General features: G+C 41.1%; 1 protein-coding gene across 2 annotated transcripts; it reads right to left on the reverse strand.

Annotated features, from left to right (window-relative positions):
- Positions 1-1,837: 1,837 nt before the first annotated feature.
- Positions 1,838-25,250, reverse strand: CYP2R1 (cytochrome P450 family 2 subfamily R member 1). 2 transcript variants are annotated; one of them, XM_066251016.1, is made up of 6 exons: positions 24,989-25,250; positions 14,749-14,890; positions 8,808-9,440; positions 7,889-8,218; positions 6,856-7,058; positions 1,838-5,248 (listed from the first exon to the last, which is right to left on the reverse strand). In XM_066251016.1, exons 1-5 carry the CDS (start codon positions 25,211-25,213, stop codon positions 6,883-6,885), a joined length of 1,506 nt encoding a protein of 501 aa, XP_066107113.1. In that variant the 5' UTR covers positions 25,214-25,250; the 3' UTR covers positions 1,838-5,248; positions 6,856-6,882. The 2 variants fall into 2 exon arrangements, with proteins under 2 accessions (XP_066107113.1, XP_066107112.1); XM_066251015.1 differs by having other exon boundaries at positions 1,838-7,058.
- Positions 25,251-27,148: the final 1,898 nt, after the last annotated feature.

Here is a 27,148-nt window from a genome sequence, read left to right on the forward strand (position 1 = left end):
CCAGTTGTGGCTCCGTTGTTTCTTTACCGACTGTCCGAATCCAATGCGAACCTGCATGGGCCAGGCGGCTGCTGTGATGGCAGCCCTGGCTGCTGGCTTTACAGCCACACTTAGAATCTATTACAGAAGTCATAATATCTGAGTGTTTAATTTATGTCCAAGTAAATACTAAGCAAAGTAAGGAAATTGTGGGGGGGAAAAAAGAAAGGGAAAAAGGAGCTTTCCCAAGTAAACACTTAAAAATAGACTTTAATAAAATAATTGACAGATGCATAGAAGCTTTTCCTACTGGAAGTGGGGCCACAGTGACAGTTGTTAGAAAGTTGCTGTGTGGAATTCTTTCCAGATTTAGCTTGCCCATTCTAATGTTAGGCCTGCATTTGTGTCCAAAATCTCACAGCTGGTAGGAAGGAAACCCAATATTAGGAACTAATTTGAAGTTATACTGTGCCCACAGGCCCCAAAGGTTCAGGGCAAATAGAACACATAAATCAAATCATAAAGGAAGCTTTAACCAAATTCATTTTTGAAACCGCTGAGAAGTGGCCCTCCTTAGGGCAAAGTGTACCCCTATAGAGAAGAATTTACGCCTTTTCAAATCATGTTTGGAAAACCCCCTCCTTACTACCACAACTCAGAGAAGAGATAAAAGCTGAGTTAAGTAACCACTCCTTTCTTAAGTACTTGCAGGGTTTCCAGATTACTCAGCAGGCTGTTCAAAAGATTATTGGAGAGGCAGGCGCTTCCAGGACTGCCAGGAGATCCAGTACATCCTTTTCAGCCTGGGGATTCAGTCCGAGTAAAGAAGTACATCACCCAAGGACTGACTCCCACATGGACGGGTTCACACATCGTGATCCTGACCACTCCCACTGCTGCCAAGGTAGAAGGCATACCCACCTGGGTCCACCATAGTCGTTTGAAGCCTGCAGTCCCAACAGAGACACCTTTGAGGACAGTGGAGACTGACCCCACCAACCTTTGTAAGTTAACCTTGAGAAGGACGGCATGCCCTGCTCCAACCACAAACCGGAAGCTGGTTGGTCTACTCGTGGCTAATGCATGAAGAAACTCACTGAGGACCTCTTTTAATTAGACTTTGAGGAAGAAGGGAAACTGGGGTAAAAGGAAAGCCAGCTTGGCTGTCACTGAAGGTTAAGTTTTTTTTAAGAATTCTGACTAAAAAGAAATTGTATAATTTTAGTAACTAAAGGTATAACGTATGAAAACACTTTTGAAAGAGAAAGAAAATTTATAAAATTAAGAATTTATATAAATTACAGAAAATTTGTGCAGGTTGTAAGAAATAAATCAATAGCATTTGTTTCTTCAGTAGACTGTATTACTATTAATAAAAACATCAAGTCTACCTGATAAATATGTTGCATGTTATAGGATGATATTCCTACTCAACAGCCTCATGTACCTTGTTAAAAATGAGTCAAAGATTTGACTCAGGATATAAAACCAGTGGGGAATGCGGTAAGGTGCCAGAGAACTGTAAAACTTAGTATTGGCAAGGCTGTTTTAAAGAAGAAAAGCCAAGCTTTCTCTCCTGTCCTTTTTTTTTTTTTGAAAATGGAGGGAAAAAGATACAGAAATACAAGGACATTTATCCTGACTTACAAGGACACCTGGGTCATTTAGTTTTAGTTCTCTGAAAGGATTAAGGTTATCTGAAGAACTTCCTTTCCCTTTCAATAAGAGACAAAATTTACATACCACCCTACACTGATTTTGGCTCTCCCTCCTGGAATCCTGGGATTAACGTGTACCTCTAGGCAAAGAAGGAAAGATAGACACTAAAAGGTTTATGAATGTATTTTAATATGTAAAATGACATCACCATTGTGTTACATTGAAAGTTTTAACGTTTTTTATAAATCCCCTATACAAATGTTATAAGCTTGTTAACGATTGTGTCATGCCCCGCCCCCCAGCCTGTATGTGGTCAAAGGGTATATAACCAGCCTCTGAGATACATTTGGTGCTCCACAATGTGGGTCTGTTATGCCCCGTGTCAGTCATATGTGGCCGGCATATTAAAAAATCTCCTTTTAATAAAACCCTTCAAAATTCATCTGGACTTGGTGTCTCTATGTAAAACCATGGAAATGAGGTACAGTACTTTACAACATTTGGGGGCATGGTACTTTACAACACAGTCATCTGAAGGTTTGAGGTAAATCTACTTCCAGATGGCTCATTACATGGTTGACAAGTTGATCCTAGCAATTTGTGGAAGGTCTCAGTTTCCATGTGGAACTCTCCACAGGACTGCTTGAGTGTCATCATGGTATGGTGACTGACTTCCCCCCAGAATGACCACTCAAAAGGAAGAAGGTGAAAGGGTGCAATGCCCTTAGACAAACCTTAGAAGTCACATGGCATCACTTCCATCACATTCTGTTGGTCACATAGACCAGCCATGACTCACAAAGTTGTGTATATCAGGTGAAGATCATTGGGGGTATTTTAGGAAGCTATCACATTTCATATGTTGGTTTTCCTTTTTGTTTTAATATGATTTATCCTGGAGAATCTCTACATATCATTACATAGCTGTATAATATTCTGTTGCAGTGTTGGGAAAATGAGTTTGTTAAATTTGTATTTTTTTGTTTGCTCACTTTTATTGTTAAAAAATGGTGCTGGGTAGCCACATGTGTGTGCTTGCCCTTAGAGCAGGGCAGTTGATTGCAAAATGCAGATTGCATTCCTGCTTGGGAGGGGCTATTGTTTTGCTAATGTTTGCTGTAAGAGGGTTCTTTATGGTCCTAGGAAGTTTTGCAGAGAGAGAGAGAGAGAGAGAGAGAGAATGCAGAGTGCTGAAGAAGAAGCCATGTTTTGATGTTTTGCAGAGAGAGAGAGAAGGTGTGCAAATGAGGAACCAGAGCTGAGGGCTTTGCGAGCTCTGCTAAGACTGGTGGGACCTTTGATTCTAGGAGAAACCAGAGAAGATTCTCCTGGTTGTGGAACTGGAGAATATGTTAGGGCTTTGGGAGCTCTAAATGAGAAGGAAGTGGTCTTCCCTGTGTTTGCTTGTCCACTGGTGCAAGACTTTAATAAATGGAATGGCTCCACTGTTTCTTTACCGTCTACCTGAATGCAATGAGAACCTGCATGTGAATGGCCACGATGGTGGCAGCCTCTGGCTGTACATGCGGTTTATACCAGCTTATTCTACCATTCTTCTATTAAGATATGTGTTGTTACAGTAGCTTTCTTTATTTTGTTTTGCTATTATAATAAGTGCATCAGTGCATAGCCTGGCACTTATGTCCTTTCATTATGTGTTCAAGTTTATCTGCAGGAGACAGTCCTAAGAATTACAATTTTTAGTCAAAAGATGAATACATCTATTTTTGATAGAGATTGCCTAAATTCTTTCCACAGGAAATGTGTGACTTTGACCTTTCACCAGCCATGTATGAATGTACATGCTTTAACACAGCCTTGACAGTACTGTGCTGTCAAATTCCAAACTCTTTGCTGATATGGTCGATAAGATATGTTATCCCAATAAAGTTTACATTTGCATTTCTTTTATTATGAATAAAGATATCTTTTTAGATGTTCACAATGTGATAGTGAATTATTCATGTCGATTACCAATGTTTTCTGATGCAGTGTGAAACTTTTTCTTCTGTATTCTTATGCTATTAGGAGATCAGCCCTTTGTGATAAGATTTGCATATTTCTTCCCAGCTTGTTTCCACCTATGGTGTTGTTTGCCTTGCAGAAGGTTTATGATGTTTTTTGTTGTGTGTTCTGTTTCCATAGTATATCCTGCAATAGTCTACAGCTATGTAAAAAATAAGGATCTTTTCTATATAGTGATATGAAGAGATATATCCAGGATAAATCATGTTAAACAAAACAAAAACAGGAAAACCAACATACAGAATGTGAAGCTAGCTTCCAAAAATATCAGTTTTATTTTATGGCTTCTGGAGTTTCAGATATGTTTAGAAAGGCTTCCTCATTCCAAAATTAAAAAGAATTCACTCATGTTTTCTAGCACTTATATGGCTTTGTTCACATACACTTCTGAGCAATCTGTTGTATAGTAAGGCATATGCTGTGAGAGATGGATTCAAATTTTTAACTGTTTTCAAAATAACTACAGGTAGTTCCAACACCAATATCATTTATTTAAAAGTCCATTTTTGGCCCTGGCCTGTTGGCTCAGTGGATCGAGCGTTGGTCCAGTGTGCAGACGTCCCAGGTTTGATCCCTGGTCAGGATACACGTGAGAAGTGATCATCTGCTTCTCTCCCGTTCTCTCTCCCCCTTCTCTCTCTCTTCTCTCATAGCCAGTGGCTGGATTAGTTTGAGCGTTGGCCCCAGGCACTAAGGATGGCTCAGTTGGTCCAAGCGAGCGTGGGCCTCAGGCGCTGAGGATTGCTCCATTGATTTGAGCATCAGCCCCAGACAGGGGTTGCTGGGTGGATCCCAGTTGGGGCATATGTGGGAGTCTATCTCTCCTCCTCTAACTTAAAAAGTAAAAGTCCATTTTTGTTCCACTGACTAAACATTCTTCTATATTTTTATTTATTTTCTATTCTATTCTATTCTATTCTATTCTATTCTATTCTATTCTATTCTATTTCTGTGTATTCATGCCATTATCACACTATTTTAATTTTTAAGCTTTAAAATGCATATACTGCTCACAAAAATTAGGGGATATTTCAAAATAAATATGAAGCTATAAAATATCCTCTAGGCCTGAGCTGTGGTGGCGCAGTGGGAGAAAGCGTCGACCTGGAACACTGAGGTCGCCGGTTCAAAACCTTGGGCTTGCCTGGTCAAGACACATATGGGAGTTGATGTTTCCTGCTCCTCCCCCTTCTCTCTCTCTCTGTCTTGCTCTCTCACTCCTCTCTCTCTAAAAACAAAAATCAATAAATAAAATATTTTTTAAAATATCCTCTAATTTTTGTGAGCAGAATATATTTCAATAACTGATGTGGATGTGGCTAACCCCTACATTGCTATTCCTTTTATGGCTATTCATTTACCTCTTCATGTAAATTTTATAGACAGCTAGTCTAGCTCAATGAAAAACATACCCTCATCATATTAAATGTATACATTAGGACCTGTGGGATGCAAAGAACAATCTTTGGGGGAACATCTGAAAAGTTCCCTTGTTCTCACAGAAACAGTCCAAGCTCACCCTCTTTATTAGGAGGTAGTCAAAACACATCAAATTCCTGGAGCCAGCCTTTAAAGCTGGTGCCACCTGGAATGCAAAATTGAGAAAAACAAAGAAACAGAATCTTTGATTCCACCTGGGACATGGCTACGTATCCTAAAGCTGCTATGCTACTTCTATGTTTCTCCTTTATTATTTAAATAAATTTGCACAGGATTTTTTCCCCCTTGCAACTAGAAACATCTTAATATAGCAGAAGAAAACTCCTGATTTATCACAGAGAAACTTGAAAATTTGGAACAGATTAGGTCAAACTAAGGTTAAATTCATAGTTTTAACAGAAGTCCCTGTTATGTGTATTTTACTCAGAGGCTGCAACAAACTCTTCATGAGCCAAGTTACAAGAGCATGAACACTTAATCTACAACTTTAGCAGAAATAATATTCACAAAAAAGAAGCCTATTACTGGAATATACATATCAGTTTGATCAAAAGAGTCACTTGTTTTCCTGGCATAATTATTACTAGAAGTCCCTCACTTTTGGACTTGAATAGTTTTATCTTTAGAAAGATAACAGTAATAGAAGAAATACCTGAAGACCTCTAAAAGTCAAAAGAATTCAATCTTTAAGCCCTGTGCCTGGTTTTGGAAAACAATGGTACTAGGGAAAACGACTGTGCCTACAAAGAATCATTACATGTTGTTTTCATTTTAATGTTATTGTAATATCCTATCTATTGAACTGCTGCTTTGGAGAAGGATACTAAAGGGTTATTTGTAGGAAGAGTAATGCAATTCTTTTTCTTTTCTTTTTTTTTTTTTTTAGGCGGGTGGCTAGACAAGGACAGAAAGGGAGAGAGATGAGAAGCATCATCAACTCATAGCTGCAACATCTTAGTTGTTCATTGACTGCTTTCTCAAATGTGCCTTGACTAGAAGCTCCAGTAGAGCCAGTGACCTCTTGCTCAAGCCAGAGACCCTGGGCTCACATAAGAGACCTTGGGCTTCAAGCCAGTGACCCTGGAGTCATGTCTATGACCCCACACTCAAGCTGGATGAGCCCGTGCTCAAGCCAGCAACTTCGAAACCAGAGTCCTCAGTGTCCTAGGCTGGCGCTCTATCCACTGCACCACTGCCTGGTCAGGCAAGACTAATGCAATTCTTACAAAGAAATAGTAGGGAGCAAGATTTGAAAACACTGGTAGGTTCTACATTAAATACATAGATATTTCTTCTATCATTTGCCACCATGTCTAAAATATCACTGTAGTCCAAACTCATTTGGGTTCTAATTTCTTTAGTTCTTGATTAAATTGGACTAATATTGCACAAACTATTAATGACAATACCTGGTCAGAAGGGAGTTGGCATTGGCATTTGGAAGCAAAGCCCCAAGGTAGGAGCAAGACTGAGTCAAGAAGAGATGAGGGGTACTTGGTGCTCAGCAGAAGCTGAGAAGTCGGGCTCTGCTTAAGGCATCTATGGCAAATCTTAGTATCTTAAGAAATACCTGTCATCTGTACTTTTGTTTTCCAAAGCAGATGATTCTACCTTAAAAGTCATAGCTGATGCCTATTATTGCCTGGTTTTGTTTTCAAAGACACGTGTGTTAATTTGGCTTTATGATGCTGTGATTTTGTCCAAACACACACACTGATAAAATGACGTTCAGGGGTAAGGCGAACATATAACCTTGTTCCATGCAACATCCATGTATTTTCAGCGTCTTTCCACACAGATGAGGTAGGGCTGCGGTTGCAATGTCATTCCTAACCTGGGCTTCAGATCTGGAACCAGTTCATGGGGAAAATGCAAGTGAAACCGCTGAAGCAATGCTGTAAAAAACAGGAACATTTCCATCCGAGCCAGCTGTTCTCCAAGACAATGTCTTCTTCCTAAACAAAAACAAATCAGACATTATCATTTTTTAAAGTCCACATATTTATCAAAATTTATGCCTAATATGTGGATGCTATTCAGGAAATCTGGAAAAAAGTCAGAAGAGGTTATTCTTATTGAAGAATTTTCCTAAACTCCAAAGAATAGAACTTAGCTTTTCATCTCCCAGAATCCATTTCTTTACCTTCTTTGGTCAAATCATAGACTTTTATAAACTTATTAATCTATCCTCCAATTTCTGTGCACATTGCAAGAGAGCCTAAAATATGCCATGAAAGATCTAACTCAGTGTGACATTTTGTTCTAGATTCAAAAGAAGGTAATTTCATTTCAAAGGCTAAATGTGTACCCTTCCCCAATGAAAGGATGCTTCCAGTCCCTCTTCCTTGGGTCTGGTAACCTGGGTACTTTTTCACTGAGGAGCAGTACTTTTGGGGATAAGGTATAATAAACTGACAGCCAAGAGAGCTAGGTTCTATTTTCACTTCAAAGTATGAGTCATTCCCCTCCCTGGATCTCAGTTTCTCAAGCTACTCGTTACTGACCTTCTAGCTCTTGAAAGTTTTGATTATAAGCCAAAAATCAACATGCAAAAAAAGTTTCAGAAGAAGCCAGAGCTCTCAACAGTTTCTAAAGACTAAATGAAAACTTGCTTATATAGAGTAGAAACAAGTGTTAATGATCTCTAATCAAACTGTTCTCTCCTGTAAGATTCAATGCTGTTTTCAGAGTTGGAACATACAGAATGCTTCAGACTAAAATGTTTTACTGATGAACCATCATTATACTTTGTCCTAAAGTTATGCCCCTGTGAAAGTTATCTTACCTAAGGAAAATGGAACAAAAGCTTCCTTCTTGGAAAAATATCCACTGCTGTCCAGAAATCGCTCGGGATAGAATATTTCTGGGTCTCTCCAGTACTTTTCATCAAAGTGTACAGAATAAAGATTTGTAATTACTGTTGTGCCTTTAGGAATGGTATAACCACATACAATTGCATCTTCAGAAGTTGCATGGAAAATCCCTAATGGCACTATGTTACAGAATCTTAAAACTTCATGCAAAACTGCCTCAGTATAAGGCATTTTGCATTTGTCATCCCAAGAAGGCTTCCCAGTGGGTCCCATAATTAAATCGATCTCTTTCTGAACTTGTCCTGTTAGAGAAAAAGTGTTTTTAGTTATTATATCTAATATTATATGTAATACAATTTGCCTTTGCAACAAAACAGGGAATAACATAATAATAAGTCCATTATAATAATGGATATACTCACATTCAGATTTTTCATAATTTGAGAGTTCTATTTAAATACATATACCATATATCTTGTACTACCAGTAACAATGCTCTAACACTGTTGTGAAAAATGCATTAAAAGTAATAAAAACCAAACAAACCTAGAATTGGAATAACATCTCACCTTCAGCAAGGAAAATAGTAAAGAATAAAACTTGAATGAAAACAACCAGGGTCAGTTCCCAGCTCTGCCACTTCCAGTAATGAGGTTGGGGACATCAGCCACTCTACTTTATTCTTCATTTATAGAAGAGACATAATAAAACTTATCTCTGAGATTTTTATATGAGTTGAGATAATATGTTTGAAAACTCTGTATAGCTACTAATATTTTCTCAGTTAACTCAGGAGTTCCTAAGTAAAATGCTTTGTACACGGCTAAAAATCCTAAAACATGTGTGAATCCTAAATTTAAGTTCAGACCTTGAGATCAAGAGAATCCTCACCTTGAATGTTAGGATAAAGGGCCATGAAAAGAATTGCCCACCGTAGCACATTGGTTGTAGTTTCGGTTCCAGCAATGATGAGTTCACCCACGGAGAAAATCAGGTTTTCTTTGGAGAAAGTAGACGATGGGTCATTTTTACCTTGATCCATCTCATCTAAATAAGCATCAACAAAATGTTGAGGTAACTGCGGCTTTCTGTTGACGGAAGCTTTTTCAATAAGCCTGGAGAGAAAATCATAGACCACAGCAGCATTTCTAAACAGCTGTTGATGTTTTCCAAAAGGTAAGAGGCCAATCCACGGAAAGGCGTTGTATAGGAAGGCGGTGGCACTGGCAGCTAGTTCCACATTTTCACTAAATAACTCAATCATGTGCTGAAAATCAGTGTCTTCATAAGTGAATCGTTCTCCAAAAATTATCAGATTGGTTATGTTTGAAACAGCATTTGTTATTAATTGCTTAAAGTCAAAAGGTCTACCTTTGTATGTTTCAATAGCATCAATAAAAAATTTGGTTTCTTCTAAAATTTTAGATTCAAAAGACTTTTGGCCATATCCGAAACAGCGAAAGCTGTTTACAGCTAATCTTCTATGGTCAACCCATCCTCGGCCATATTTGGAATTGAGTAAGCCTGAAAAAACAAAAAAGGTAAAAAATTTTATCATTCCTACATCCCTGTATCTAACAGCTAAAAAGTCTATGGAGAAAAAAAAAAAAGATGAATAGTCATTCTTCTCCAAATTATCTTTCTATAAAACTAAAGCTAGACCCAGTAGATAAGCCCTATTTTCTGCTACTCATTAGCCACAGAGTATTATAAACATATAAAACTTGTCTACTTATCATCTGGGGACAGGCAAAAAGGACCCATAATTTTCCCATCACAAGAACTGGACAGTCTTATGTAATTCAACCTGGATGAACTATACCCAGATGACTTTATTATCCATCTTTCACTATAATTTACAAAAGACAAGTGACTGCATGGTCTATGGACAAAATTTTATTTTGGACTAAACAAACACCTGAAAATCATATTTCTAGATAGAGATATTTTCTGCTTTAAGAGACTAGATTTTAGAATACAAATTTCTTTCTGTTAAATGTATATGTTACCTAAGATAACTCTGGAAGAGATCAGGGTGGCCTGAATGAAGTGTCAAGGTAGTGAAAATATCTATACTTAAGCCAAAAAGAAAGTACTATGGTTGAATGTTTGTGTCCCCACAAAATTCATATGTTGAAGCCTAACCCTCAATATGATATTAGAAGGTGGGACCCTTGGGATGTAATTAGGTCACCAGGGTAGAGCACTACTGAATGCAATAGGTGCCCTTATAAGAAGGGACAAGAAAAGAGATGATAGCTTTGGCCAAATGAGGAGGCGGAGAGAAAGCAGCTGTCTACACGTCAGGAAGCAGGTTCTTTCCGGACACCAGATCTGGTGGTGCCTTGCTTTTGACTTTCCAGCCTGCAGCTCTGTGAGAATAAATCTCTGTTGTTTAAGCCACTCAGTCTACGGTATTTTTGTCATAGCAGCCCAAACTAAGACAGAAGTATATATGAAAATCAAATTCCCAATGTTGATACTTCTTGCCTTAAAATTTCTGAGTCTCCATACTATACTCTGCCATTCTGATATGGCTTCTGTGAAATATTTTTCCTTTAAATTAACTATAAAGAGAAAAAACATCTTTAGTACTTATATTTATGAAACATGTATTTTACTCAAAATTTCATTCATAACTGGTACACAGGCATACCTATGGGGAAAAATGTCATGTTCTCTTAACTACATGAGGTGTTAATGTAATCTATATTCCAATAATGGTTGTGCAACAACTTTTATTTATTTTGGTTTTTGTGTGACAGAGACAGTGAGAGAGACAGAGACAGGGACAGATAGGGACAGACAGACAGGAAGGGAGAGAGATGAGAAGCATCAATTCTTTGTTGCAGCTCCTTAGTCTCCTTAGTTGTTCACTGATAGTTTTCTCATATGTGACTTGACCAGGGGCTCTAGCAGAGCGAGTTACCCCTTGCTCAAACCTGCGACATTGGACTCAAGCTGTGACCTTTGGCTTCAAGCCAGGGACCTTTGGGCTCAAGCCAGGGACCTTTGGGCTCAAGCCAGCAACCATGGGGTCATATCTATGATCCCATGCTCAAGTCAGCGACCCCATGCTCAAGCCAGTGAGCTCGTGTTCAAGCTGGCAACCTTGGAGTTTCGAACCTGGTTCCTCTGTGTCCCAGTCTGACGCTTTATCCACTGTGCCATTGCCTGGTCAGGCTGCAACAATTTTTAAATATGGAGCTTCTGATAAAGTTAAAGATAAGTGGGTCTTTTTTTTTTTTTTTTTTTTACAGAGGCAGAGATAGATAGGGACAGACAGACAGGAACGGAGAGAGATGAGAAGCATCAATCATCAGTTTCTCGTTGCGCGTTGCGACTTCTTAGTTGTTCATTGATTGCCTTCTCACATGTGCCTTGACCGTGGGCCTTCAGCAGACCGAGTAACCCCCTGCTGGAGCCAGCGACCTTGGGTCCAAGCTGGTGAGCTCTTTGCTCAAGCCAGATGAGCCCGCGCTCAAGCTGGCGACCTCGGGGTCTCGAACCTGGGTCCTTCCGCATCCCAGTCCGACGCTCTATCCACTGCGCCACCACCTGGTCAGGCAAGTGGGTCTTTAGTACTGTGCAACAATCTTATATTCCTATATTTTATTCTCTTTCCATACTCCCACATGACTATTCATTTAACAGATACTCATTCAACGTGTCTTTATGAAGCACCTACTATGTTTCAGGTAGTATTCAAAGTGTCACAGATATATCAATGAACAAAAAAGACAAAAGATCCCGTCCTGGCCGGTCGGCCTGGTGTGCGGGGGACCCGGGTTCGATTCCCGGCCAGGGCACATAGGAGAAGCGCCCATTTGCTTCTCCACCCCCCCACCCCCTCCTTCCTCTCTGTCTCTCTCTTCCCCTCCCGCAGCCAAGGCTCCATTGGAGCAAACATGGCCCAGGCGCTGGGGATGGCTCCTTGGCCTCTGCCCCAGGCGCTAGAGTGGCTCTGGTCGCGGCAGAGCGACGCCCCGGAGGGGCAGAGCATCGCCCCCTGGTGGGCAGAGCATCGCCCCTGGTGGGCGTGCCGGGTGGATCCCGGTCTGGCGCATGCGGGAGTCTGTCTGACTGTCTCTCCCCGTTTCCAGCTTCAGAAAAAATACAAAAAAAAAAAAAAAAAAAAGACAAAAGATCCCTACTCCCATTGATCTTACACACAGTTAAGAAAGGCAAATGAACAAATAAACTATATAGCAAGGAAGCAGATACAGTATGGTCAGGGAAAGCCACACTGAGAAGGTGTCATTAAAAAGACAAGGAGATGACAGAGTAAGTCAAGCAGATACCTGGGGAAATATCACTGCTGGCAGAGGGAAGAGCTTATGTAATGTAAAAGCACTGAGAGGAGAGCAAGCCCTAGGGAAAGGGATACATACATATAGGATACGTGTACACGAAGGTACAGAGGTGCCCTGTTATTACCCTACACTAACTAGCCAAGTTGTGTGCTTGAACAACTCCTTCCCAAACAGTGGGCTAATAGTGGCTCTGATTTCTCAGAGTTCAATGCATATGTATCTTAAAATAACAGATAAAGTTTTCTATTTTTATTTTATTATTTTTGAAAACCCTAAGTTGAAGGCTTATTTTATCTTTATTATAAAAATAGTCCAAGCTATAAATGTATAGCTTTGAAAAATATATAATATCTATTTTGCCCCAAATTATTCCTCTGATCACACTTTCATTTTTATAATTTCTTTAAAGATCTTCTATTATAAGTGTGGTATAATTTTCTCTTTTGTATAATTATAATGATTTAGAAAATTATTTCAGAGGTTAAAATTTGATTTTTATTTATATTATTGTTTACAAGTAACATTATATACTGGCCTAAGAATTTGGCCTTAAAAAACTAGTGTTTTCTTTGCATTAGTTGATTTGCTTTGTGATGTGATGTATGGTTAATTTTAATTTTTTTCTTTTCAGTCAATGTCTTTTTTAGCCTAAGCAAGGCATTAATAAGTTTTTCATTAAAATTAAGTGTGAGTACTGGCCAGTTATCTCAGTTGGTTAGAGCATCGTCCTAAAACACCAAGGTTGCAAGTTTGATCATGGGTCAGAGTAGAACAGGAAGTGACCAGTAAGTGCACAATTGGGTGGAACAACAAATAAATGCTTCCCTCTCTTTCCCTCCCTTTAAAATCAATCCATTAAAAAAAATTAAAATTAAGTGTGAAGCTCTCATTAAACTGGAGAATATTGGACACATTATAAAAACTTTTACACTATTGTTGCTTTCTCCTCGATAGTTGTTAACTTTTAGCTTTTCTACCTTGTTGAATATGGAATCATCTAACACTGATCAACATTAAACCATATAAATACCACAATTCTTCCTTTACATGTCATATTGATTAGTAGTTGACAAAATGAGGTGTCCAAGAACTTTCCTTTGTTTTTTATAACTGCATTTAATTTATATTGCAAGTCTTTTGCTACTGGGTGGCACAGACTTGAGTTTATACAAATTCAGTTTTCTTGGCCTCCCCAGGATTGCATTAGAATTTTGGGAGTCATAAGTTCATAGACTCATAGTGTCAAGTTACAGGATGTAGTAGGAGAAAGCATCTGGTTGTCAGTGAATATCTATATACTGTCATCCACTGAGATGTCCTGGTTCCTTTCTAGCCTTCAGTCATTGGTCACTGTGAGACCAGTACTGTACCTTCCCACCCTACCCTGTTGCTGCCATCATTAAAGCCTCTTTAAGACTCTGAAAAGAAGAAAGGAAGAAAGAAAGAGAAAGGAAGGAAGAGAAGGAAGGAAGAGAAGGAAGGAAGGAAGGAAGGAAGGAAGGAAGGAAGGAAGGAAGGGAAGGAAGGAAGAGAAGGAAGGAAGGAAGGAAGGAAGGGAAGGAAGAGAAGGAAGGAAGGAAAGAAGGAAGGAAGGAAGGAAGGAAGGAAGGAAGGAAGGAAGGAAGGAAGGAAGGAAGGAAGGGAAGGAAGAGAAGGAAGGAAGGAAGGAAGGAAGGGAAGGAAGGAAGAGAAGGAAGAGAAGGAAGGAAGAAAGGGAGGGAGGGAGGAAGGGAGGGAGGGAAGGAAGGGAAGGAAGAGAAGGAAGGAAGGAAGGAAAGAAGGAAGGAAGGAAGGAAGGAAGAGAAGGAAGGAAGAAAGGAAGAGAAGGAAGAGAAGGAAGAGAAGGAAAAAAGGAAGGAAGGAAAGAAGGAAGGAAGGGAAGGAAGAGAAGGAAGGAAGGAAGGAAGAGAAGGAAGAGAAGGAAAAAAGGAAGGAAGGAAGGAAGGAAGGAAGGAAGGAAGGAAGGAAGGAAGGAAGGAAGGAAGGAAAGCTGGTTTTTCAGGTTTTATAATATTATAAGCAAAGTGATGATAAAAATGTTACCAAGTACCCAAGACTGGCTTTCAAAGGCATTTTTGATTCATGTGTGCATGCATGCGTGTGTATTCCAAACTTGTTTCACAAAACCTGTATTTATTAGTATTAATTCTTTCAAACATTATTTACAATATAAGAACTGGACTACAACAGAATTAACATATAACTAAAATAGAGAGGATGGGAAAAGTAGATTTATAGTTGCTTGTATAAAAAATAAAACATTAATAAATACTAATACAAGAATAAACTGTTTCACATACTCACAACTGTACACCTACTTTTTTACCCACCCCTGTATGACTGTAATGGAGCCTAAAAGTACTCAACACTAGGGTTTGTAGCCTAAACTGATTAGCTAGTTAATACTTTCCTGTTAGTCAGTACAACAGAATCCTAACTCTATGTGCTAAATTTACATAAAATAGGAAATGTGATTTAAAACAGTTTAATAAATCACTAAGTAGGTAAAAATAACATACCTCCCATTTTTGTCATCTTCATGAATAAAGGAAGGCATGGTCTGTCTGCAAAAATCTCACTTTGATGAACAAGGCATTCCTTTACTACATCATAGCCATTTAGAACCACAGTTGATATACCTCCAAGATCTAAACTGAAGATCTTTCAGAAGAAAAACAACATTTAAAAGGCAAAATGTATGAAGAAATATAACCATAGAAATTAACATGTACTAAGCCAGCTCTCCCAGATTTGTTACTTCCCTGAAAATGTAAGTAATTATTCAACTGACAATACCAGTATTTAGGTATTTAGAGTGCCTTCTCTCTACAAGGCCTATCAAACACTATGATTTCATTATGTATTCAATGCCTGAAGACATGATTTTTAAAATGATATAATGGAAGGAGTACCAGACTCTGAATGCCTGGGTTCTAGTTTAAGCTTTGCAATTAAACAGATATAGGACCCTCTGCAGAACCCTTCACCTTTTGGGGCATCAGGGCTGCCACAGAAAATACTGTACTTGATTTAGGTCAGGGGTAGTTAACTTTTTTATACCTACCGCCCACTTTTGTATCTCTGTTAGTAGTAAAATTTTCTAACTGCCCATCAGTTCCATAGTACTGGTGATTTACAAAGTAGGGAAGTAACTTTACTTTATAAAATTTATAAAGCAGAGTTACAGCAAGTTAAAGCATATAATAATAATTACTTACCAAGTACTTTATGTTAAATTTTCGCTAAGTTTGGCGAAATAAATCTTTATAAAACAACTTACTATAGTTAGGCCCTGGCCAGTTGGCTCAGTGGTAGAGTGTTGGCCTGGCGTGCAGGAGTCCCAGTTCAATTTCCGGCCAGGGCACACAGGAGAGGGGCCCATCTGCTTCTCCACTCCTCCCCCTCTCCCCCTCTCCTTCCTCTCTGTCTCTCTCTTCCCCTCCCACAGCCAAGGCTCCATTGGAGCAAAGTTGGCCCGGGCACTGAGGATGGCTCTATGGCCTCTGCCTCAGGTGCTGGAGTGGCTCTGGTTGCAACAGAGCATCGCCCCTTGGTGGGCATGTCGGGTGGATCCCGGTCGGGTGCATGCGGGAGTCTGTCTGACTGTCTCCCCATTTCCAACTTCAGAAAAAAAATACACCCCCCCCCCAAAAAAAAAACACCAATTACTAGAGTTAAATCTATCTTTTTATTTATACTTTGGTTGCTCCGCTACCACCCACCATGAAAGCTGGAACGCCCACTAGTGGGTGGTAGGGACCAGGTTGACTACCACTGATAGATGTTCTTTTAAGATGCATTCCAACTGAAAACATTCAATGATATCTAGGAATTTCCTTTTATATCCAAGATGAATGGGAAAGCAGTACCATCTCCATATCATTTATTATTCCAGATTTAGGTAGGGAAGGAGATTGTCAAATGCATCAGAGATTAACTTTGAGGTATAAACATATTACAGCTAGGCCCATTTGTATACAGGGCCCTGAACTCCAAGAAGTTAGCAAAGAAGGCCCTAAGGCAGTGGTTCTCAACCTTTCTAATGCCATGACCCCGCAATACAGTTCCTCATGTTGCGGTGACCCCAAACCAAAAAATAATTTTGGTGGCTACTTCATAACTGTAATTTTGCTAGTTATGATTTGGAATGTAAATACCTGATACTCATTATGTATTTTTTGATGGCTTTAGGCGACCCCACTGGGGTCGCAACGCACAGGTTGAGAACCGCTGCCCTAAGGGAATATGACCTTGGAAGAAAGTTTTATTATGAGTATTTTATAAATGAAGGATAAAGTAGGGTGGCTGTCGTCCCCAACCTCATTACTAGCAGTGGCAGAGCTGGGACCTGACCCTGGTTGTTTTCATTCAAGTTTTATTCTTTACTATTTTCCTTGCTTATCTTTGCATTCCACAGAGAAGGTAGCACTGTACTCCCACTGGACTAGTCCCTTATGGGCCTGGCTATGAGGTGCGACATTGTAATTGAACCTGTGGTAAGGCACATGAGAAGCTCCAGCAAGGCACAGCATGGAATTCTGTCTCCCCTTCCCCTTAGCTGAGGGATCTCCGTCTGTGCCTATGTGATGACTACTGTTAAAAGGAGACAACAGGCTCAGAATGGAATCATTTGTGTTAAGCCCCATGTCAGCAAAACAGGACTTAGTATCTAAGTTAACTGAAGTTTCAGCCTCCCCTAGGAGGTAACCTTTAACCAGTGAACCTGCAATTACCTGTTCAGCACTAGATAGCTAATGTACTGGGGAAACGTCTTTGTTCCCCTTAGACGGGTGATTTTGCCTGAAACAATGCATTCCTTGCTAATAATTTCCTTTTCTCACCTCTTCTCTGCCTTATCCCCATCCTCTCAGGCATTGGCTGAGAGCTTTTTAGAGCCAAAATACTAATTCAAACCTCTCCTCTGCAAACAGGTAGAGCAGATTTAGCTATGGTTCACACTACTTTGGAAAAACAACAAAAATCAGGGGGCTTGACAGAATAGAAGTTCAGCAGCAACAGTGACGAAAACCTCCAAGTGGTAACAGAATTAACCAGCTGAACAATGGAGTCTTTAGCACAGGGACAGGCCCTGCCAAATGAGCAGCAGGCACATCCGTAACTTGGAGAAGGAGAATGAACCTCCTGCCACAAGCAGCGATATTAGTCAAAAGTGGGAGTGTACGAGTTTCAGCTGAGCAAAGGTGGGACTTTTTCAGTTCCCAAGGCGGTAATGAAAGGTCTGAAAAGGAGTATTTTACCCAAAAGTGTAATTTTAGCTGCTGTAGAGGAAAAACTCCTCCTCCTAGGTGTCTCCTCTACTCCCAATATTCTACTTCTACTACACTTCCAAGACGGGTTGTGTGGGTTTTTCACACATCAAGCAATTCCGGGACAACTGCTGGGTGCCCTACAATTTAACTGAATTCTGACACTATCGACCTGGAGACAGTGTCAGATTTCACATGTTATATATAGTTCAGTCCCACAAGAGTTCTCCTCCGCTTCAGATGCCTATCGTAAGTCCAGGTTGTCTACCTGTGTTTCTCACCAAAAAGCTATACATCAGAGGTTTGCATGACCTCCTCCTCAGGTTCAATTGATTTGCTAGAGTGGTTCACAGAAATCAAGAAAGTATTTTACTTACTAGATTATTGCTTTATTATAAAAGGATATAGCTCAGGAATGGCCACGTGGAGATACATGGGGCAAGTTATGGGGCAACAGGTGGGAAGCTTCCATGCACTCTCCAGGCATACAACCCTCTACTCACTCCATGTCTTCACCGACATGGAAGCTCTGAAAACCCTGTAACTCAGGGATTTTTATGGAGGCTTTATTACCTAGGAGTAATCAATTAAATCATTGGCCACTGATGACTGATTCAACTTCCAGCCCCTATCTCCTCCTCAGAAATTAGGGGAAGGGATAAGATTTAGAAGTTCCAACCCTCTTAATATTCTCCTAAAAACAAGCTCCTTCTTTGAGTTTTCCAAAAATTACCTCATAAACATAAACTTAGGTGTGGTTGAAAGGAACTTGTTATGAATAACAAAAGAGGCTTTATCACTCTTAATACTTGGGAAATTTCAAGGGTTTTAGGAGCAATGTGCCAAAAATGGACAAAGACCAAAATGTACATTTCTTATTATAAATTACAATATCACAGCAAAGATAATAACAGGGTGGCATAGCCCTGGCCAGTTGGCTCAGTGCTAGAGCATGGGCCTGGCATGTGGATGTCCTGGGTTGGATTCCTGACCAGGACACACAGGAGAAGCGCCCATCTGCTTCTCTACCCCTTCCACTCTAGCTTCTCTCTCTCTCTTCTCCTCTCCTCCTGCAGCCATGGCTCGATTGGCCCCAGGCACTGAGGATGGCTCCATGGCCTCCAACTCAGGAGCTAAAAAATGGCTCTGGTTGCAATGGAGCAAGGGCCCCAGATGAGCAGATCATTGCCCCTAGTGGGCTTGCTGGGTGGATTCCATTCAGGACGCATGTGGGAGTCTGTCTCTACCTCCCCTCCTCTCACTAAAATAAAAATAAATTAATTAAAAAAAATAAAAAGGTGGTGTTAATGAATAGGCAATGGGCCCTCATGGAGGCAAAAAATGGACTGATGATTTCCAAAGGATGGTAAAAGACCCTGGGATTGAAAACTGTGTTAATATGAAGGCAGAACAAACAGGGGAGTCATTTCATAATAAAGCTGTCCGTCTGTGGACACTAAGGATTACAAAAGCCAAGGAGAAGCCATGCTTGAGAAAATTGTTATACAATCCATATTTACTAAAAAAATTGAGATGTCCCTCTATTTGAGGGTAAATCTGAGTAAAGTATTACTAGAACTAGTATCTATTCTACACTAAGCTGTTCTCAAGGACTTTGGTAAACGTTTGTGTATAAAATTGGGAAAACTTACCCTTAAGCTGTTTTGATCTATGAAATGATGCAAGATTAAGTTTATATGTTCTCTTCTTTAGTCAGTAACTTTTAGTAGTACTGTATTATGAGCTAGTTCTGATGCTGGCAGACATAGAAAATAGGAACACATGAAATACTTAACTTACCTTCTAGAAGTAAGTCTATAATCTTTAAATCTCTTACCCTCCCTCAAACCAGCTCTACTCACAATTTTTCACTATCTCAGTTAATGACCACTCCATTTATCCCTCAAGCTACTCAGGCCCAAACTACCCATGTGTGGGGCAGCTGTGTTAGGCTTGCTCGCGGGATTACCAGCTGCAAGCACTCTGCCTGACTGTTGTGTGAGCACATGGCTGAGCCACATGTGTACGGTCCATAGCAGTGGTAGTCAACCTGGTCCCTACCGCCCACTAGTGGGCATTCCAGCTTTCGTGGTGGGTGGTAGCAGAGCAATCAAAGTATAAATAAAAAGATAGATTTCACTATAGTAAGTTGTTTTATAAAGATTCATTCTGCCAAACTTAGCAAAAATCTGACATAAAGTACTTGGTAAGTAATTATTATTATATGCTTTAACTTGCTGTAACTCTACTTTATAAATTTTATAAAGTAAAGTTACTTCCCTACTTTATAAATCACCATTACTGTGGAACCGGTGAGTGGTTAGAAAATTTTACTACTAACAGAGATACAAGAGTGGGCGGTAGGTATAAAAAGGTTGACTACCCCTGGTCTATAGGCTATGGGTGTTTGCGCTCAGAGGAACTGTGGATGGCGGACTGCCTGCCTGCCACTGTGAGGGGCCATTTTTGCTGTTTGTTTGCCTGAGAAGGTTTTCCCCTGCCTGTGTGCTTGTCTGCTGTTGTGAGACTTTGTTGAATGGCCCAACGCTTTCTGGCTCTGCAGTTTCTCTACCGTCTGCCCAATCCACTGTGAACCTGCAGAGCCTCGGCCACCGGCATTACACCATGAGCTGCCCATGTTGACTCCATTTTTTCTTTGCCAAACCCACATCACTGCTCAGTAGTCATGTTGTTTCGACTTTCAGAATATAAACAGAATATGACAATTTCTTACCACTTCTATCACTGATACTCTAATTCAAGCCACCTTCATTTCTCTCCTATGCTATCAAAATAGCTTCTTAATTTGTCTCTTTATAGGTGATTCTCAACAAGGCATACTCCAGCTTCAATGACCTTTGTACTTGTTATCTTCACCTGGAATGTTCTTCCCCTAGATATTCCTATAGTTTGCTTATTTATATCATTTAAGTCAGGGGTCCCCAAACTGCGGCCCCCTGAGTCCATTTATCCGGCCCCTGCAGCACTTCCGGAAGGGGCACCTCTTTCATTGGTGGTCAGTGAGAGGAGCATAGTTCCCATTGAAATACTGGTCAGTTTGTTGATTTAAATTTACTTGTTCTTTATTTTAAATATTGTATTTGTTCCCTTTTTTTTACTTTAAAATAAGATATGTGCAGTGTGCATAGGGATTTGTTCATAGTTTTTTTTATAGTCCAGCCCTCCAATGGTCTGAGGGACAGATAACTGGCCCCCTGTGTAAAAAGTTTGGGGACCCCTGATTTAAGTCTTGACTCAGATGCCTTCTTTGCAGTGAGGCCTGCTTTGACTGGCCCATTTAAAATTTCACACCTTAGCATTCTCCATCTCCCTTATCCAATGTAGTTTATAGGCAGTCCCTGGGTTATGAAAGAGATAGGTTCGAAAGGTTTGTTCTTAAGTTAACTTTGTATAAATGCAACTTAGAGAGATGTTTGTCTTAACATAGAATTTATTTTTACCTTTCTGTGCATATAAACAAACATTTTCAAACCTACAGAACTTATCTCATTCATAACCCGGGGACTTCTTGTATTTCATACTCTGAACTAGAACATATTATATAACTCACTTATGTTTATATTGTCCATCTTACTACGTTCCTCCTATCCCACCTGGCAAGAATGTAAGCTACACATGGGTAGGAAGTTTTCAATCTCTGTTTTGTTCACTGCTTTATCTTCACACCTAGGACAATATATAGCACTTCATGAAAACTGACAAATATAGGTTGAATTAGTGAATAGTGGTGGAGGCATACAATTAAGCAGATTATTACAACACCGTGGATTAAGTGTAAATACAGGGGAATGTGAAAAGTGCTGTTGAGGAAAACTGATAATTGCCACATACTTTTTAACACTTGCTTGAGCTGTTTTCTCATTTGGAATGCTTCTTTGACTACTGTACTATCCAAACCATACCAAGTCTTTAGGGACCATCCTCAATGAAGCTTTTCTTGGTTCATTCCGTCTCTCCTTTGAGCCACCACAACACGTGCTTAGAAGCTCCCATGGCACTTATTTAATACTACCTTAAACCAGAAACATTCATTTTCTTGTTTTCTGTTTGTCTGCAAAATTAAACTCCTTAGAATCAATGATTTTAAGTCTTTCATTTTTGAATCTTCCATAGAATCTTATTTTTGTTTTTTTTTTTTTTGGTATTTTTTCTGAAGCGAGAAGCGGGGAGTCAGAGACACAGACTCCTGCATGTGCTGAACTGGGATCATCCACTTGGCAAGCCCACTAGGGGGCGATGCTCTGCCCATCTGGGGCGTTGCTCCTTAGCAACTGGAACCATTCTAGTGCCTGAGGCAGAGGCCATGCGCCTGGGCCAACTTTGCTCCAATGGAGCCCTGGCTATGGGAGGGGAAGAGAGATAGAGAAAGGAGAGAGGGAGGGGTGGAGAAGCAGATGGGCACTTCTCCTGTGTATCCTGGCTGGGAATCAAACCTGGGACATCCACACGCCAGGCTGACGCTCTACTGCTGAGCCAACCAGCCAGGGCACATAGAATCTTGTTCAGTGCTTTGAATAAAGGTCTCAATAAATGGTTACTACACAAATAAATTAATAAGTTGTCAACTCCACTTGCCTTAATTATTTTATTGTCCTATATGTATGCCCTGCAAATGATCTCTAAAAACCACTTGTTTACCACTTTCCTAACTAGAGAATGCTTCTCAAAATCTGGATTAAGATTAAAGTCACTGCAGAATCTTATACATTCAGAGTGAATCTCCAAGGAAATGGCAATTCTTGATGTGGTACATATCTATTTAAGATTGCCTTTAAAATGAAGGACTGGCTGTCTTCCTTTCAAGAATTACAAAGGAGAATTGAATTCACAGACTTCATAATAGTAGATGTCCCTTGAAGTGATTGTCATTTCTCATAAGCAATTTTCAAGTCCAGGTTTTTCTCAGTGAGCACACATCTCCAAATTATAAAGTAAGATAGTGTAAAAATAAGATTCCATTTACAAAAATGCCCTATAAACAACTTTCTACAATTTTCCAGAACTATAGGAGATAATAGTCTATTCCTACTTTCAAAAAGGTATAGTATACCTGTATAGTGTATTGACAACTAACATTAACTTTGAGACTTTGTTAGAATTGAGAACACCTTTAAGATAATGGGAAACCTTTGGCGGTATTTTACAACTAGATAAAGGTCAAATGCTGCTGTAGTTTAAAGAATTAACAGGTGGTAGTCAGGTAAACACTCTTCAGTGCATACATCTTTTTCATTTTTGTTCCTTTTTTTTCTACTGCTCTTGGCTATTAAAAGAGTTTGATTTTACCACCTCCAGTAAAGAGCCCTCTTTGTAAAGTACCATGGTGGCCTCAAATAGCTGCACCAACAATAAAAATGTTTACTCATGCTAAATTCTTTAATATAAATACATTGAACCAAATGTACCTATCCTAAGATAAAATTTCCAGCATGTTTCTAATTTAATTTGTAATCTATTATGATAGGAGACTTAGATTACCACCTTCCAGAAAAGAATGTTCACTGTAAATACAACATTCCTTTCAGTTCAACTCTTTTTTTTTTTTTTTCCTGAAGCTAGAAACGGGGAGAGACAGTCAGACAGACTCCCGCATGCGCCCAACCGGGATCCACCCGGCACGCCCACCAGGGGGCGATGCTCTGCCCACCAGGGGGCAATGCTCTGCCCCTCCAGGGCATCGCTCTGCTGCGACCAGAGCCACTCTAGCGCCTGGGGCAGAGGCCAAGGAGCCATCCCCAGCGCCCGGGCCATCTTTTGCTCCAATGGAGCCTTGGCTGCGGGAGGGGAAGAGAGAGACAGAGAGGAAGGAGGGGGTGGGGGGGGTGGAGAAGCAAATGGGCGCTTCTCCTGTGTGCCCTGGCCGGGAATCGATCCCAGGTCCCCCACACGCCAGGCCGACGCTCTACCGCTGAGCCAACCGGCCAGGGCCTCAACTCTTTATATATAGAAAAACATATTCCTGTTCTGCAAGACACCATTTCACAAAATCAGTTTAAAAATGTTTGAATTTGTAGGCTTAATTGTTCTGTAATCAATAACCAAGACCATCTGAGAAGCACTTACCCGTTGTCAGTTATTATTATTATGCACTCACTATGCGCAGGAGAAAAATTAAGAATCAAAGTAAATGTCAAATTTTATCTAACAAAAGAGGACTCAACCTCTAGTCTCATGCTCTCACATATCATTTCTCTAGAATATTAGGATGCTTTGTACCAACACAGCAGAGATCAAATATATTAAATGAAAACACACTCAAATCTTGAGAGAACTTAAGGGTGAAAAATAAAACTTAAGTATTGTTTGCTTTTCCTAAGGCCAGCTTCCCTTTGGCGATATAAACCATCAGTGCGCTGCAGAAACCTAGAATAATTCTTGTCAAACCTGGTTTAAATAAGGATTTAAATCCCAAAGTTGCCAACAGCCCTGCTGTACTGATCCTTCAAAATACTCATCACAGTTTGTGATGGCCAATTACACTGATTTTCTTTCTCTCACTAGACTGTAACTCCCTGATGTTGGGCATGTTTGCCTCCTTCTCCTCTTCATCCCTGGCACCGGGCAAGAGTCTGGTTTGTTGTGCACATAAATGAACAAACTCAAAGCAGGTGAGCTCGGTCAGTGCCAGTGCTCTGGAACTTCTGCCTCCTCCTCCTGGGGTCAGGGACCCTCCCAAACAGAAGATTGCGTGCTGGCCCTTTCCCCTGCCAGTGAGCAGCTCTGTGGCTGTCTGCAAACTCATGGCTATTTCTGGGTGCAGTTTCCTTCTCTGTAAAAAGGGGGGACCAGGAGACCTCCCCCTGGGGCCTTATGAGTTTAAAGGAGTCCATTTATTGGAGGGAGGCTAGCCCACCGCAGTCACCATCTGTCTCAGGATGTGCTATGAGGCTGCTCCCCGCCTGTCAGCACGACTTTGTAGGATTCCGCAGCGATTTTCATTCAGTCATTCATTCATTCATTCTTTCATAATTTACCAGAGCCCATCTCTCGGCCAGGGCCTTTCCAGATACTTGTTAATTCTCACAGCAAACACCTAGACCAGCCGTACTCAAATGCAAACATCTAATAAGAACCTTCCATTAACCATTAACTTCAGTCCTAGAATTCAGATCCTACTGCCCCCGGAGGCCGTGGGTTGGAACCTGGGCTCAAACTTGTCCCAACCAGGGCAGTACCCGTAGGCCCAGCGCAACGGCGGGCGCGCCAGGAGCCCACAGCGCAGGCGCGGGAGCCAACCTGGGCAGCTCAGGGGGCCGGAAGATCCCGCGGGGCGTCGGGCGGCTGGGGGTCCCGCCTGGGCGGGGCTTTCGGACGGGGGCGCGGCTTCCAGGACTTTCCCCGACGCCGGAAGTGGGTTTCCCCCTAAGCCTCGAACACCGAGAGAAGTTCCGACACGTCCCGGCCAGGGCGGCAACCAGCCCACCCGGGAGGAGGGCCCGACCCTCCCTGCCCGCGGTCCGTCGGGCTGTACCTCGCCGTACACCTGGCTCTGCTTTCTCATGTAGACATGGGCGAGCTCGGCAGAGGCGGCCAGGGAGTAGATGTTGCCGATAAATGGCAGCCCCGACGGGCCCGGCGGGAAGTTCTTTGGCCGCCTCTGTTTCAACAGTTGGCGGACCCCCAGCGCGAAGAGCAGCAGGAAGAGCGCGCTGCCGAGCGCCGCCGCAAACGCCCCTGCTACGCGAAGTTCCCACATGGCCGGGGCTGGGTCCTGCGAACCCCCTCCGCCGTGGGACCGGGCTTGCTCCTGCTCCGCCGCACCCCATTGGCCCGATACTCTGAGGTTCCGCCCCAGTTTCAGGGCCATTGGCTGGCTGAGTGTAGACCCCGGGTCAGTTACTTCTGTCTCCCTAGGCTCAGAGTACGCTGTGCTAAGTGCGGTCCTTTGGCTGGTCGAGCTCCAACCCGAGGGAGCATCGAGCCTGGGGCCCTTTTGCAGGGTATTGACATTAGGCATTGAGTAGCACAGCCTCTCTCAACTGGGCCAGGCAGATCCTGCCTCCCTTGAGGCCAGCCCTCCCTGAGGGTGTCTTTTTAGGAACCATGTCTACGTATTTCAAACTAGAAAAGCTGGAGAGTTTATCAACATTGCAGTCTTTAGCCGAACCTGATAATCTTCAGAATATCCATTAGAGAATTGTTCTATCAATATAAAAATCTTACTAATCTTTTCCTTTCCTAATGTCTCAAGGTATTTTTTTGTGTTCAATCCCTTGAAAATATGTCATTACACAATACTCTGCTAATCTGAATTAATTACATATCTTTTCACTCCTTCCTGGTATTCCCAAATTGGTTACTTCCTGCAATCAGAGGGGACTCTAGTCTGCAGTTGCCCAGGGATCACACTTAATATTCAAGCTTTCTGTCTCCACTAACTAAAATTAAGCAACGGATTGCCTATTTGCTATTTCTGTATCTATTTCTGTTTTCTTCTGGGCAGTTCCTTGCAACACAGGACCTACTGGGCATGGGACTCTTCTAACACCTACCCCTAATTGTGATTCAGCAATAGCAAGAGTGTTGCGGTTCTCATTAGCTTAAGGCTTATTCATACAACACATTTATTGAATGTCTACCATGTAGTGGTAACCTAAGCAATGGAGATGTATAGGTGAAAAGAACAACAAGTCCCTACTCTCCTAGAATTTACATTTTTTCTGAGAGGAGGAATACATACATAAATACTTTTAAATAAGCAAATGAAAAAAATGTGTTATAGGGAATGCCTGAGCATGGTGAGATAATTTAGCAGGTTAAATGTCAAAAAATGTCTCTTATGGAAGCTGACATTTGAGCTTAGATAAATAAGGAAGTGTGTTTCCTACTGTTGCTGTAATAAATTACCACGAATAATGGCTTAAAATGGGTCGGGAACCTATAGCTTGTGAGCCAGATGTGGCTCTTTTGATGGCTGCATCTGGTTCTCAGACAAATCTTTAATAAAAATAATAATAACGTTAAAAATATAAAACATTCTCATGTATTACAATCCATTCATTTCCTACCGCTCATGTTCATGGTTGCGGGTGGCTGGAGCCAATCACAGCTGTCCTCCGGGACAATACCAAATTTTTATTGGATGATGCGTAACGTACACAGGTCATTGTATGGCTCTCACGGAATTACATTTTAAAATATGTGGCGTTCATGGCTCTCTCAGCCAAAAAGTTTCCTGACGCCTGGCTTAAAACAACACAAATGTATTACCTCATGGTTTATGAGCTCAGAAGCCCAGCGTGAGTCTTCCTGGGCTAAAAGCTAGGTGTTGGTATGGCTGCACTCCTAGAGGCTTAAGGGGAGCACCAGTTTTCCTGCCTTTTCCAGTGTCTAGAGGCTGCCCACATTCGTTGACTTGGGTCTCCTCCATTCTTTCATTTTCAAAGTCAGTAGTGTAAGGCAGAATCTTCTCACACTGGCTCTCTCCAATTCTTTCTTCTGCCTCCCTCTTCCACTTACAAAGATCCTTGTGATTACATTTGACTCACCTGGATTACAGTCTCCAACTCAAAGTCAGCTGTTTAGCATCCTTAATCCATCTGTAACTTTGTTTTCGCTTGTCTTGGAACCTAACATGTTCACAGGTCTTCGGTATTAGGATGTGAAGCTTATGTGGGGTGAAGGAGGGCAT

Source organism: Saccopteryx bilineata, chromosome 1 (assembly GCF_036850765.1).
Source record: "Saccopteryx bilineata isolate mSacBil1 chromosome 1, mSacBil1_pri_phased_curated, whole genome shotgun sequence".
In the NCBI taxonomy this organism is placed as follows: Eukaryota; Metazoa; Chordata; class Mammalia; order Chiroptera; family Emballonuridae; genus Saccopteryx; species Saccopteryx bilineata.